We start from the raw sequence: 14,109 nt of genomic DNA on the forward strand, positions 1-14,109 counted from the left end.
AACGGTAATACCGTTATATATTGTTTTCAAATCAAAATATAGCAAAATCGACCGATGGATTAAAATTTTTTAGGCGCATGTAGAATAACAAAGCTGATTCTTTTGTTTGGTTCAGGCCGCCACATACACAGGCACAGAGCAAGCGAGACAGACAACACAGAGGGAAAGCCGGAAAGGAGCCACCCAAAATCATATTCGTGCAACTCTGTGCTGGGAAAGTATCGAAACATACGGTTGAAACATGCTACATCGTGTAAGGTATAACCTCTGTCCGAATCATAACAACATTCCAACAAAAGCTCAAAGCGGCACAACAAGGAGACACGAACCTCAAAGATCAAACAACCCTATACCCTGGCGACGGTGGCAAAAGGGAGAACTTGAAGTAAGAAGAAATGTGCAATTAAATTCCTATGGTGTCACCTAGGGTTCATTCCGACGCCGTGTAGTTAATAGCGGATAATATCACTCAAGATGCTAAAGAAGTGGTTGATATCTATCTTTTCCTCTCCACCATAGACTGCTTCCGCGCTTCCTCCTGATGGCCCTTGTGCAGCCATCTCAACGAGTGTGTACAGCTTCTTGATTGGCATCTGCATCAGCCGAAGGATTAAAAGAGTTTGATCAGAAGGGTTTTGATTAAAGAGCTAATAACATAACAAGTAGAAAGAATATTTACATCGTCCAGTGCTTCTGCAGCCGCATCAATGTCCGCTTCATCGAACACATTGAGATGCCGCAACACCTACAGCGAGAAGGAAAATCAAGTCAAGAAAACATGATTGTCTAACGTGCTGGAGAAGGTAGCAAATCAATGATTTTGTATTCCACATCATGAACATGAGTATCCCTGTCATTTGCCAATTAATTGAATGCAGTTTATATCAGTTATTCTAGTATCTTGTGTATCCTCTCACCTTTGTAGCATCCTCCTTTTTCAGTTTGGGGACATGGTATGTCACGGAGAACACGTCGCACATACCAATGGATTCTAGAAAGCCTACTTCACTTGTTGTTCCAATAACAAGCAAGTTCTTGCCCTGCAAAGAAGAAAGCAGGTGAGGAAAAAGGTGGTTTCCTTCAAAAAAAAAAAAGGGAAATGGCAACAGCTGTGTAGCATCAATGTCCGACGTCCGAGAAGTGAAACAGTCCATGTACTGCGCTGAAGGATGCTACTAAAGAACAAATGTGATTATGTAAACCTTAGGACTTTGGAGGAACCCTCTAGATGATGTAATCAAGTATTATGCTCAGGATAATACTGAAGAGCAGCAACATGCAAACCTTAGGAGGAACCCTCTTGAGAAGGACTAGTAGAGTTTGTGAGATTATGTTTGAAAAGCGTGGTCCAATGGCAACATATTCCAGTAACCTACAAGATTTTATACGTGATTACAGGAACACATTAACCAAAACAGAATGTAGAAAGGATGCATTGCACAAAATGTTTGCAGATTTGATTAGTCAACTACCTTTCGATGTCATCTAGAATTATGATGCCAAACTGAGATTTGTATGCATCCTCAAAAACCTGTATTGCAATGACGAAACACACTGCCTCAATATAATTCTGTGAACATATAGAGAAGGCGAGCAAAATAGCCAGAAAAAAAAACATGTACTTTTACAAAATAAAATGATGCTAAGAGAGAAAGGAAAAATATATAGACTTCTACACCCTTCAAATGTCTCTTCCACACACTAATTAAATGCATTATGTAATACATCAAATCTGACCTTGCAAATCTGTGCACATTTGCTGCTTTCACTGAAACCAATCATTGTCTCTGCTGATATCTATAGTGGAAACAAATTAAAAAAAAATAAGACATATACCTTTTGATAGAGAAATGAAGGAAATCCAGAAAGAAACTTACAATTTTGACGTAAGCAAAATCACTGTCAATGCCAACAGTAGCAGCCAAAGCCGATTTACCACTGACAAGCAAAGGAAATGTTAATTGAATTGAGGCTCTGGTAATGTTTTTAAAGATGAACATTCTGTTTTAGTTAGTTACAATACCTTCCAGCAGGACCTTCCAAGAGGCATGTCACAAGTGGACTACCTTTGCTAACTTTAACTTGCTCAACAAGAAGCATACCTCTCTCATACAAGTGCCTATGTGCCTTGCCACAATCAACCATACCCCTTAGCCTGTAATTTTTGCACAAAGGTATGGAAAATAGCATTAAACTTCTACCAAATATTCAGACAAACAGTAAAGAGTAAATAGAACACATGAAATTAATGAATGAAAGGGCATAATGCATTAGGTCATCCAAAACAATAAATTATGATAAATAACCAAGTGATCTGTTTAGCAAAATATTAAATTGACATGAGTTATCATTAATAAAAAAGATGTATTAATGCAAAGGAAAAAGCCCTATCAACTACTACACAAGAATGACATGCCCATAGCCAACAATGACTATGAATTAGGAATTGCATTGTGCCGTATCAAACGGCATAAGAATTAGATAGTCCCATGGGACACAGGAAAATAAAAAATATAAATTTGAAAGATGAGCCCAGAAACACCCTAAGAAGAAACTGATCATTAAACATTTTGCTAAAGCAATGCTCGGGGTATCATAGCACAGACCTGCATCTTTCAAGGTCATCAGTGGAAGCACCAAATGCAGGGGTAATTTCATGAAGTGCATTCACAAAATCATCCATAGTAACCTTAATGCTTTCTTCATCCAAAGGCTTGGTAAGGTCATCCATGCTTATCTGCCTGTTCAAAGCATATGAGACTGCACTTTTGACGACACCTTCCAGCTCTGCTCCACTGTAGTTCTTTGTCCGTGCAGCTTCATTCAGAAGAGCATGTCACAACCATCAATCACATTATTTTTGTAGATAATCGATTAAAACCCAGCCTCTACAACCAACATGGATGTACACAGCCAAGATCACATGCAGCACATATCTTTTAGAACAAGAAATTCCCACAGGCACCTACTCAGTCATACTAAAATGGGTGTTGAAGTAAGAAGCATTGCTAAGACAGCAATTTTTGGAAATGGGAAACTAAAACCTTTGAAGCTTGAGTAATAAGACTAGAATGAGCTAATCAGTCCATTTTAAGAGATCATTTACAACATTTGTTATAATGAACGAATGCCTGAAAACAAATATGAATTATCAAAGAATATACCTAGCTCCTGAAGATTAACATTCGGGGAAAGGAAAGAGCTTTCTTTCATCTTATTCGTATGAATTTGAAGAATCTGCAAACGGCCATTTTCATCAGGCAGGTTTATCTCAATATGAACTTCCAATCGTCCAGGCCTGTAACAGATGTGTCAAATGTCAATGGATACGTGCAAATAGTAAAACAAAAATACAAAAAGAAGATTCCCCAATGGTTTAGGCCTGCAATATCTAAAATAATCAAGGCAAGCATAATTTTCTGAATTACACAGTAAATGCAGCACAGAGTTATGTTTAGATATTAAAATGTACATAAAATGAAATGGTAACAATTTTAGGAGGTCTGATGCATTTCATGATCTAGCTTGAGTGCATTTCTAGAGGGTCAGAAGTTACCTCAGTAAAGCTTCATCAAGTAAATCCTTACGATTGGTCATTCCAATGAGGAGCACATTATTCAATGCCTCAACACCATCTATCTAAAATGCAGAAAGTTTGACGAGAACTTAGTGTATATGCAGAAAGAAAATACGTGAGTCCAAAGTTCAAATTCTAGGAAAAGATACCTTTGTAAGGAGCTGATTTACAATGCTATCATGTACACCCGTACCATCTCTGGTAGATCCTCTAGACTGCACAGCACAATCAGAGTTTAATTAATTCAGGAGAAGTTAGCAGTTACTATAAATAAAGCTGAAGCAATGCTACAACTGATGTAATCAAACATAGCACACTGAAATATACACTGGACAAAATTGCAAGTTGAACTTCTAGAAGGGGTAAAAGAGTTTGATCTGAAGTACTTATGCTCTGTTATTCCCTAAGAACTTATGCATGACTAATCAGTCAAACTATTTGCTCTCATATTTCCAACTCACTTAATGTAAGGGTACTTCAACCATTCTCTTCGGTGACATTCTCAAACTAACCTTATGAAATTAACAAAGGAAGAAACACAAAAAAAGATGTTTTACATCTTGAGAGAAAGATATAGTCAAGTAGAAATATGCATGATGTTTATTTAAGGAAAAAGAACTCCACCTTGCAGATAGCATCAATTTCATCGAAAATGATAACGTGGAGGTCACTCTGATCACCTGTATTTGAAAACAAGGTACCGCGATTAATTGTTAAAAAGGGTCCACTCCACATAAAAATATGGAAAAGCTTTTATCGATGAGGAATCATACCTCGTGTCTTCTGGTCATTTTCAGCATCAGCGAACAAATCTCTCACATTCTTCTCAGTTTCTCCAACAAACTTGCTCAAGACTTCAGGTCCATTTACAATCTGAGCTTGTAGAAAGGTATTAAACATTAAGTATGAGCTATCTGCATAGGTTACTGGGCTCTTGATTTCTAGTTTTTAACAATCACATATTACTGACTCTGGGAAGTTGTACTGCATAAATTTGTGTCATGATACACAACGATTTCATAAAAAATGTTTTATAATTCATGACACTTTCACAGCATAAAATGGAGTGTGACACAGAGCTTCTCTGGTTGAATCCTTCGAGACTTGAGGGCTTCCTCATTGGATTAGTATTCCAAATAACATAACTTAAGATCCAACAATTTGAGGTCTACTTTTAAAATAATGTTATAGCATATTATCACTTATCGATGTATATCTGTGCTGGTGACTAAACCGTTTGAAACCCTACTTTTAAATATAATATTTGTACAGATTTGAGTATCCTACTAGTACATATCAGAAAGAAATAGGTAATATACAAAGGAAGCCATTAACAAATATCTAGAAACTTTACTCCATATTCAATAATAGATTCCATACCATACCTTGGGTTCATTTCCGTTCAGCAGTTTCCCAATTTGACGGGCCATAAGAGTTTTGCCAGTACCAGGGGGGCCATACAGCAATATACCTTTAACATGCTTGATGCCCAATCTGCAATATTCAGCCATTAGCAGCACATCATCTATTTTTTTTTATGATAGTAAAAATAGAGAAGATACTGTTCTTACTTATTAACAACATGAGGAGGAAACACCCTTGAAGCAAATGCCCTTCTAAATATGTCTGTGAATTCAGCACTTAATCCACCTATCCCCAACTTTTCAAGGTTAAACTCTTTGTGCTTGAAAAGCTTGCTGCTAGCAGCTTCCTTTTGGTTTACTACCTGCAGTAGAGTAATAGGTCTTATTTGTGGTGTTTCACAAGCTATAAGTAATGTTCTTGTCAAATACACTATTAAAAGAAGCTGACAACAATATAGAAGGTACTCAAATGAACCTTAATTCCTGAATTAGGCGCAGCCTCAAATATGATGTATGTATCACTTGACAGGAATCCTCTGTCCAAAGGTGTGGAATTTTCTTGGCCATCTAGCAAAGCTTGATTGACAGTGAATATATAGTTTGTCCCACAAAATTCAAATGGTACTCTTTGCCCAGATGTCATGACCTGTTGTAGATAACACCATCATCACCATTTAGGGTATACAAGGACATAGTACTGTTAATTTACATGAATCCAGAATCTAATTGTGCAAATGAGACATTTTATGTATATCATGCACATTAAATCCAATTGACTGAAAGAATCAAAGGAATAAACCCTACTCAGAGAAACAATGTTAATTGACTATGGCATACCTGATCAAGAAATCTCCTTCGAAGTTGTTGGGCAAGCACAACAGCATCCAGCTGTGAAACCAAGCTCATGCAGATGAGATTACACTGACCAAGCACTAAATATTTGCATCATAAACAGAACAACGAACTTACCTCCTCATTTCGGTTGGTTCTTGCCTTGGTATACTCTAGTTCTAATGTGAGCAATGCCAATTTGAAATCATCGGGAGGGGCAAAACTGATGCAAATATTATCAGGGGAAAACAGTAAGGCAACACATAATCATTCAAAATATTGATCAGCACGCCACTTGAACTTCCTACCTGCTAACAGTGATTGAATCCCCAGCTGAAACCTTCGTCTGGCGACGCTGAATGGCATTCAATGCGATGCTTCCAGCAGAAACAGCATCATGGGCAGTGGATATTCATTAAGGATCACACATGAGAAGAGAAACTTATAATTCAATTGGGAAGTAGGCACGAAATATCATCAAAGCATCTCAAAGCTGAGACATCATGATCTCATCGAAGGTAGATTTGAGAGCAATAATAACTGGAAGCCACATTACGGTGAGCCCAGCAACCCCAGCACAGAACACTAAACTAAACATCAACACTGGAGGATAACAAATCACAATAACATTTGCGCTTAGGCACGCTACTAACCATCACACCAAGTCACCAACTGGTTTTCTCTACGTTCGTGGATTCATACGGGAACCACTACCAGACCAGATCAAAATCGCCAGAACGGGCTCATTTGGGGGGAGAGAGATCTAAGCGCGGGGGAGAGCACACGAACCGATTTGGTTACGAGATCGGCAAAAGGATATCGCAGGGTGAAGACGAAGGCGTCGCCGACGAGGGCGAGGGCGTTGGGGAAGCGGCGGATGTCGGCGGAGGAGACGTACGCGCAGTTGGTGAGGGCCAGCTCCTGCCCCGGCGTGCTCGCCACCACCATGGACATGCCCCCGCCGCCGCCGCCGCCGTAGCCGTGGTAGTTCCTCCCCGCCATGGCCGCGTCGCCGCAGCGGGGGTGAGATCTCGCGGGAGCAGAGAAAGGGGACGACGAGGACGAGGAGGACGACTCGCCCGCGCAGGAGAGATGCCGAAAGGAAAGGAAATGGTGGCCGAGTAGTAGTGCAGAACGAGGAGGAAGTTATATTTGTGATTTTGTCTGATTTTTCCCTTCTTTTTTTTTTTGTGTTGTATCTTGTTTGCTTCGATGTGAAGGAGCCGTGGTTATGGGCCTCGTGGATGTGCTCCATTGGTTAAGCCGGCCTTCTGTTCTGGCATGGTCTAAAACTAGTTTATCCTTAATTTTCAATTTGCTTGTCGAATTTAGCAGACAAAATATCATGCATAATAAATCGTTCGAGTTAAAAAAAGAACATTGATGCATTAGGAAACCCACAAGTACTCCATACTTGTGATGCATGATATATTCTTTCTGGATCGTTTCAACAAAACTGGGTGACAAAATTTCAGTAAGGTGTGTACACACATCATCCAAGATCCAACAAGGAAAAGTACACCAGGCAACAAGGAAAATTTTCATGGTCGACGAGAGGGTCCATCTTTTGGGCAAAAAAAGCAACACACTGCCTGACGAAGCCTCAGGTCGACTCGCTCTTCGGCCGACGAGTTGTGGCGAGGACTGCAGCGCGGAGAATCGCGTCCAGTACAGATGGCCAGTACTCAGCTGGTGCCTGATGATGTGCTGCTGCTCAGTTAACACTTTCCTGCAATAGTATTGACTGCAATAACGTTAAAACATCTCTTGCAGATATCTTTGTTTTGACAAACTTGATAATCATTTATACTATATTTTTTGTGACATTCAAAATGTAATGATCGGCAAAAAAGAAATACTCACATTGTCAGCATTTCTCAACCATAACCTAATTCCTCGTCCCAGAAGAGCACAGATACTTCAACATGTACTCATTAGAAGAACAAGTGTCGGCCAAATCCTGATGAATTCTTGTTATAGACTTCTGAAACGACTTCAGAGCAGGAAGCAAGGCTCTGGAGTTTTGTTGAATATAGTTTCCGTGAATCTTGCATAGCTCCTGTAACAAAAATATTAGAATTAGATTAATCTGGTATTCCCATCAAATCATCAGCTTCAATAACAATATAGAGAACAATAATGGTACCTGAGACCAGAGGAGAATAAATTCAAGATGGGGACAACTTTCCAAAAGGTCAGAAAATGCTTCGATTAATCTCTGAAGATACTTCAAGGGTGTTGATGAACAAATTGCTCGTACATTGGATGGATCCACTGAAAAAATGCACTTCTTGATCAAGGAGTCTTCATTTAACCGGAGGCTGAGTAGAAGGGCTCTTTGCTGTTGGTTTTCCTCAAGAGCTTCTTCCACTTTCTACAGAAGCATCATGTGCAAAATTTTATTTTTCAAATTGATTAGTATAATTGGAACAGAACTACTAATAAGAAAGAACATATGGTAAATACCTCAGGGGTAACATCAATGTCAAGATCTGTTGGATCAAAAATAAAAGAATCATCAACAGAGTACAATAGAACACCATCAGTGGTTGCTGCAGCGAAAGATCTTCCTGTTGGAGCAAATTTCACGCATTTTGTCCGAGCTATGGGCCTTCCACGATTTGCCATGGAACCAGGCAAACCAAGCCCCAAGTTGCCTCTTGTTTGTTGATCGATCCCCTCCTCAACATCACTATCCTCATCATCAATCAGATCTAGTGCACCAGCATCCGTCATCTTCTTTGAGTTCAGAAAATCAAGTACTCCGTCCAACGAGAGATTGCGGGTGATCTGGAATCTACGCAAGAGCACCTACAAAAGTGATGGGTACATAAAAACAATGATATTTCAACAATTAGGACAGAAAAGAAAAACATGTGCAAAATAACACCAATAACTAAACTAACTATGTCAACAAGGACATGTGCCAATAACTAAACTAACTATATGTCAACAAGGACATGTGGTAAGACATTCTAAGTTTGAGCTAGACATCTATAAAACAACATTCAAATGACAAAACAGAACGAGCAGAAACTGTAAGAAGATCGTTCCAAGGCAGAGAGCTACTAAAATCCACAAAAATAAATCAGAGTATAGAGGGTGCTCTCCAGATCAATTAACAAAATACAAACACCAGATAGAAATTAGTTACAGACAATGATGGAATTGTAGAGAGTACACACGATTAAAAAAATGGATGCAGCTCTAAAATTAAGTTTTAAAATGGATGATGTGTGTATATACTAAAAAGCCATTATCATCATAAGAAAACTTTCCTGACCTGTTCTCCAACATCATACATGCATATATATTTGCTGTTTCCTCCAGCTAAAATATAAGTCCCGTCAGCAGAATAGCACAACGTTGTGAAGTACTTTCCTATACTTGTATTAGCAGCAGATCTTCTGTCAGTCATGAGACGACCCCCGGCAATATCCCTGCGGCCTTCAATTGTATACATCAACAGGCCGTCAAATGGATCCCAGAAATGGATTAAGCCATCTAGTGTGCTGCATGCTATCTGTCTTCCATCAGGGCGATAAGCCAAAGTAAGAACATCATGTGAATGTTGAAAAGTTTCCACTGCACCCTTGCTCTCAAATACGTCCCAAAGGCGAACTGTTTTGTCCCATGATGATGAAGCCAAAATAGCCTACCAGACAGAATTCAGTTTAACTCTTTCTGTGGATTTACACAACATATAGAGTAGACAACGCAGCAGATTGAGCAAAAAGAGATTGTGTACCAGTGTTTGTACTAAAGTAGTTTATATTTAGTAATGTTTGACAGGCAGGAAATAAAACAGGGGTAGAATAAAACATGCGCTCTTACATTGATTGGCGAAAACATTAGGCCATGAACTGGTCCTTGGTGACCACTGAGTATATCCAACAAACGACCAGTCTTCATTGACCAAACAAATATCTGCATGAAGATGTTTTGACAGTCAAAAAAATGAGAGAAAAAGAGAAGCATATGCACGGGGAAAAAAACTGCAGCAAAAAGGTTGACTTCACACACACACCTCAAATGAATCAAGTGTTCCAGCACATATTACTTCTCCACTCTGATCTGCCGTTAAAGAAACAAATTGTCTGGGCAATGCAGTAGTAAATGTCTTGAAATTTCGATAGCGGAACAGATCCCATGCTCGAATAGTCCCATCAAGGGAGGCACTGAGAAGAGAATGATTATTGGCCATAAAATGAACTGCAGTAACAGCGTTTGTATGCTCCGAAAATGTTATGAAACAGAACCCAGAGGAGACTGTCCAGACCTGCAATACATCATAAGTGGTATGTGTCAAACTCAGGGTGCAGTATACTAATACTCCCTCCGTTTTTTAATAGATGACGCTGTTGATTTTTTCTCACATGTTTGACCATTTGTCTTATTCAAAAATTTTATGCAAATGTATAAGATATAAATCACACTTAAAGTACTATGAGTGATAAAACAACTCATAACAAAATAAATTATAATTACGTAAATTTTTTGAATAAGACGAATGGTCAAACATGTGAGAAAAAGTCAGCGGCGTCATCTATTAAAAAACGGAGGTAGTACTAACATAGAAGGTCATAATATATAACTATATCATTTTTATTATCATCTAATTCTATAGATAGACAACTATAATCTTCAGTTGACATTAATATGCTTCACATAAGTATTAGCTCAGAGGCAGAGCGACTGCTTTCTACTACCCACATAACATTCATGAATTGATTTCTTTACTTGAAATATCTCTTCATCAAAACTAAAAACACTATCTAGTACTACCGTAAAAGATGTTTTCATTTTTTGAATGACATAAAACAATAAATTTCCTCCATCGCCAACTAGAATGAGCGTATAATAGTGAGTGCAAATGTCACTGCTTGTAACACACACCTTGACTTTGTTATCATCAGCTCCAGTGGCCAGTAATTGGGAGTCTGGTGAGTATGCAATGCAGTTCACATCAAAGTAGTGCCCCTGCTGCTTCAAAATGTAGCTCTCTGATCGCCACTCCCACACCAGTAATTGCCCAAGTTTGGCACATCCAAAAACTAACCAATTCCCCAAACTGTTGAAAATAGCAGTAGTGATCTTCTCCCTTGATATTGACAGTAAGTGGAGGCACACAAAGTCTGGCATCTGGTACAGCCCAAATACACCATTAGAGAAACCAACCACCACCATGTCAAGCTCCCTATGGTAATCACAGGCTGTTAACTTAGCCGGTGACTGCATGAAGAAGTCCTTTTTCTGCAGCTCCCACCTTGTGAAATGCAGCGGGGTAGTGTCTGGTTCTTCCGATTCTCCGAAACTCTTCCTTTTCCTGCTCCCGCCATCCAATTCGGGCTCGTCACCGTCCAATTCAGCCTCACCATCCTGTACCGCCTCCTGCTCTGGCGTCCCTGGTGAAGGTGGAGGCGAATCATCACTTCCTTCCACCAAATTCCATGTAAAGATAGCTCCGTCCTTGGTAATTGTGTAAGCCCCAGTGACTCTCCCTGTCTTCTTATCTGTGGCGAAGAAGGCGCCAACCACGGCGGCGCGGTGGCCAACGAAGAGGAATGGTTTGCCTCCAAGGCCTTTCTTGACAGGCAAGAGGCGGGCGGTGAGGTCCTTGCAGGAGGCGAGGAGGAACGAGGAGTCGGGAGACCAGTCGAAGGCGGTGACACCGGCGGCGAAGCCAGGGATGGTGCGGAGCAGGTGGAAAGGGAAGAACTCCTTGCGGAACGCGGGCGAGCGCCAGATCTGGACGAGCTTACCGACGGCGACGGCGATGAGGTTGCCGTCGGGGCTGAAGCGGACGGCGGAGGGGGCGGACTTGAAGGCGATCCGGTGGAGGACGGCGCGGCGGCCGAGGTTGGCGTAGAGCGCGCGGCCGGCGTCGTCGACGGAGAGGAGGAAGTCGCCCGAGGGGGAGACGGCGAGGCGGGTGACGTTGGAGGAGGACTCGAAGGGGAGCGTGAGGGAGGAGGAGGCGGAGAGGTCGGTGGACGCGACGCGGTTGCCGACGGCGGAGAGGAGGACGGAGGAGTCACCGGCGAAGACGGCGTCGCCGCCGCGGTACGGCGCGCCCAGGAGGTTGTGGAAGCGGTAGTTCATGGCGGGAGAACGGGGGAGGGCGCCGTGGTGGCTAGGGTTTTGCGGAGGGTGGGAGGGAGGAGGACGAAGACGAGGAGGAGGGTTTTAGTGGGTTTTGTTTTTGGGCCTGTAACTTCTAATGGGCCGAATGGTTTAGATGCATTTCATTTTGTCCTATTCAGCTACTTCTTCCGTTTCACAATGTAAGTCATTGCATTTCCCACATTCATATTAATGTATCTAGATTCATTAACATCAATATGAATATGGAAAATACGAGAATGACTTAAATTGTGATAGCATTTCCCATATTCATATTGATATTCATTAACATTAATATGAATGTGAGAAATGCTAGAATGACTTACATTGTGAAACGGAGGGAGTATATCTATATCTATATACACCGTATATTACTACTTAAAAATTACTAATGGTGACAGTAACTCCAACCTAACAGACACGCGTAATACTAACTTTACGATCATGAGATCCAACGCTTCCGGATATCCCACACACTCCTCCCCTCCACACGCGACCCCATCGTGCTCCTCCTCCTTACATTGTGGTTCTCCCCATCAGGTTAGATTGTGCTCACGATCTAACCGCTGACGCCGCTCGTCTCCGCCGCTCCCCTCGCTCCATTCCCTCACGCCGTCCAGCCCCCGCCGCCACGGCCTCCTTCTTTCATGATGTTTAATTTGCTCTTCTATAGAGGTAAAGATAAAAGATCTATCGTTCTTTCAGTTTGAGTTCTTAGTTTGTATGATGCTTAATTTGCTCTTGTCCTGCACACCTGTGTTCCTTTTCAGTACATGGTTATGTTCAATAGATGAATGTCGTTTAACCAGTGTTGTTTGGTCTGATTGTGGTCTGATAGATGTGGAATCCAATGCAATATGCACAAAAAGGTTTTGTTTTTGTTCTTTCAGCACACAAATAAATGCCATTACAAGTTCCAGCAGCAATCTTATATTGTCAGGAGTATATTATCACGACGCAGCCAAATTTCCTCGCACTGTAGAAAAGTCTAAAATCACAGCACAAAGGCTAGGAGCTGCATACCCAAACATGAAACTCTCTTTTTTAAGTGGCTTACTATTACTAGAAGAAAGAGTACTTTAAAGTATTATTAATTGCAGCAATAGCAATTCTATGCAGATCAACATGAACTGTAACAGACAGATGTAGCCTGATTTCCCATGGTGATTTTTCATTCACTAGTCATATCCTCACATCTTCTTGGAAATCCTCGTAAAACCTGCTGTACAAATTTTGAGCTATTCTTAAGAATCACCAGGCCGACCTCTCAGTATTGGATGGACCATTTTGCAAATGGAATTAATTGCAGCAGTAGGGTCAATTGGCAATTTATGCTAAAATGTACAATTTTTCTCTTTTTTATTGTGGAACCACAGCTACAAAACAATTGTACCTAAACATTACAAATGTGTTTCAGACAAATCTCTACTGCTTTTAAAATTGAAAATGTTTCCATCGTCCGTCCAAACAAAAAAAAGTGAAAAAAACAACCTAAAAAAAGTACGACCCCCCTAAAGTGGCCAAAAAAACCGTGGATCCGATTCCCCTTAAAAACAAAGAAATACAAAAAAAATACGATTCCTAAAAAAGGCAAAAAAAAACAAAAAAAAATCCGTAAATAATAAAAAGGCAAAAAAAAACATCCTAAAAAGACCCGATTTCCCTAAGAAAGTGGTGAAAAAATCATTCATAAAAAACGCGCGAGAAATAAAGTAAAAAGGGTGGAAAAAAGAGTGCGGCAAAAAAAGTCTGATTTCTATTATTTTAGTAGTCCGTATATATATCTTCTCTATCTATAATCTAATATAATCTAACTATTTAAAAAGAGATGTTTCCATCGTACATAAAAAAAAATAAAAAAAAGCGCGAGAAAAAAAAAGGTTTAAGAAAATGTGTGAGAAAAAAAACAAAGTGAGAAGAAAATGTCAGAAAAAAGTGCAAAAAACGCACTAGAAAAAATGTTTCCGTCATATGTAAAAAATAAAAAAAATGTGCGAGAAAAAAATTCCATCGTCTGTAAAAAATAAAAAAAAGGTTTTAGAAAAAACACACCATTTCTGAAAAAACTACATGGAAAAGGGAGAAGAGAGGGGATGGAGGAAGAGGATGGAGCTGACGTGTGGGTCCCATACTAGAGTGACGGCGATGGATGGAAAATACGACGGCGGTGGCATGTATCCAATTTTACAAAGTTCCAGTGGCACTCAGCAGATT

General features: G+C 40.3%; 2 protein-coding genes across 3 annotated transcripts; both read right to left on the reverse strand.

Moving 5' to 3' along the window:
• Positions 1 to 86: 86 nt before the first annotated feature.
• LOC4339340 (vesicle-fusing ATPase) lies at positions 87 to 6,891 on the reverse strand. Its single transcript, NM_001402598.1, has 21 exons — positions 6,593 to 6,891; positions 6,081 to 6,176; positions 5,911 to 5,995; positions 5,779 to 5,829; positions 5,417 to 5,587; positions 5,149 to 5,303; positions 4,963 to 5,071; positions 4,351 to 4,450; positions 4,202 to 4,257; positions 3,727 to 3,792; positions 3,557 to 3,639; positions 3,165 to 3,298; positions 2,607 to 2,817; positions 2,024 to 2,155; positions 1,878 to 1,938; positions 1,738 to 1,797; positions 1,473 to 1,531; positions 1,285 to 1,372; positions 918 to 1,040; positions 680 to 745; positions 87 to 593 (listed from the first exon to the last, which is right to left on the reverse strand). Exons 1-21 carry the CDS (start codon positions 6,772 to 6,774, stop codon positions 450 to 452), a joined length of 2,232 nt encoding a protein of 743 aa, NP_001389527.1. The 5' UTR covers positions 6,775 to 6,891; the 3' UTR covers positions 87 to 449.
• A 269-nt stretch (positions 6,892 to 7,160) lies between these two features.
• On the reverse strand, positions 7,161 to 11,929 carry LOC4339341 (periodic tryptophan protein 2). 2 transcript variants are annotated; one of them, XM_015785085.3, is made up of 8 exons: positions 10,669 to 11,929; positions 9,800 to 10,051; positions 9,607 to 9,699; positions 9,056 to 9,427; positions 8,239 to 8,583; positions 7,919 to 8,146; positions 7,636 to 7,831; positions 7,161 to 7,501 (listed from the first exon to the last, which is right to left on the reverse strand). In XM_015785085.3, exons 1-7 carry the CDS (start codon positions 11,872 to 11,874, stop codon positions 7,661 to 7,663), a joined length of 2,667 nt encoding a protein of 888 aa, XP_015640571.1. In that variant the 5' UTR covers positions 11,875 to 11,929; the 3' UTR covers positions 7,161 to 7,501; positions 7,636 to 7,660. The 2 variants fall into 2 exon arrangements, with proteins under 2 accessions (XP_015640571.1, XP_015640570.1); XM_015785084.2 differs by having other exon boundaries at positions 7,161 to 7,516.
• Positions 11,930 to 14,109: the final 2,180 nt, after the last annotated feature.

This window comes from Oryza sativa, chromosome 5, assembly GCF_034140825.1.
Source record: "Oryza sativa Japonica Group chromosome 5, ASM3414082v1".
In the NCBI taxonomy this organism is placed as follows: Eukaryota; Viridiplantae; Streptophyta; class Magnoliopsida; order Poales; family Poaceae; genus Oryza; species Oryza sativa.

Coding starts and splice junctions, on each gene's coding strand:
- LOC4339340 (NM_001402598.1), bottom strand. CDS start 6,774: ATGGCGGGGAGGAACTACCACGGCTACGGCGGCGGCGGCGGCGGGGGC. Junction 5,996..6,080: donor GATTCAATCACTGTTAGCAG/GTAGGAAGTTCA, acceptor TATTTGCATCAG/TTTTGCCCCTCCCGATGATT. Junction 2,818..3,164: donor TGTTAATCTTCAGGAGCTAG/GTATATTCTTTG, acceptor TTCTGAATGAAG/CTGCACGGACAAAGAACTAC.
- LOC4339341 (XM_015785085.3), bottom strand. CDS start 11,874: ATGAACTACCGCTTCCACAACCTCCTGGGCGCGCCGTACCGCGGCGGC. Junction 8,584..9,055: donor TGTATGATGTTGGAGAACAG/GTCAGGAAAGTT, acceptor TCACTTTTGTAG/GTGCTCTTGCGTAGATTCCA. Junction 8,147..8,238: donor ACATTGATGTTACCCCTGAG/GTATTTACCATA, acceptor ATGCTTCTGTAG/AAAGTGGAAGAAGCTCTTGA.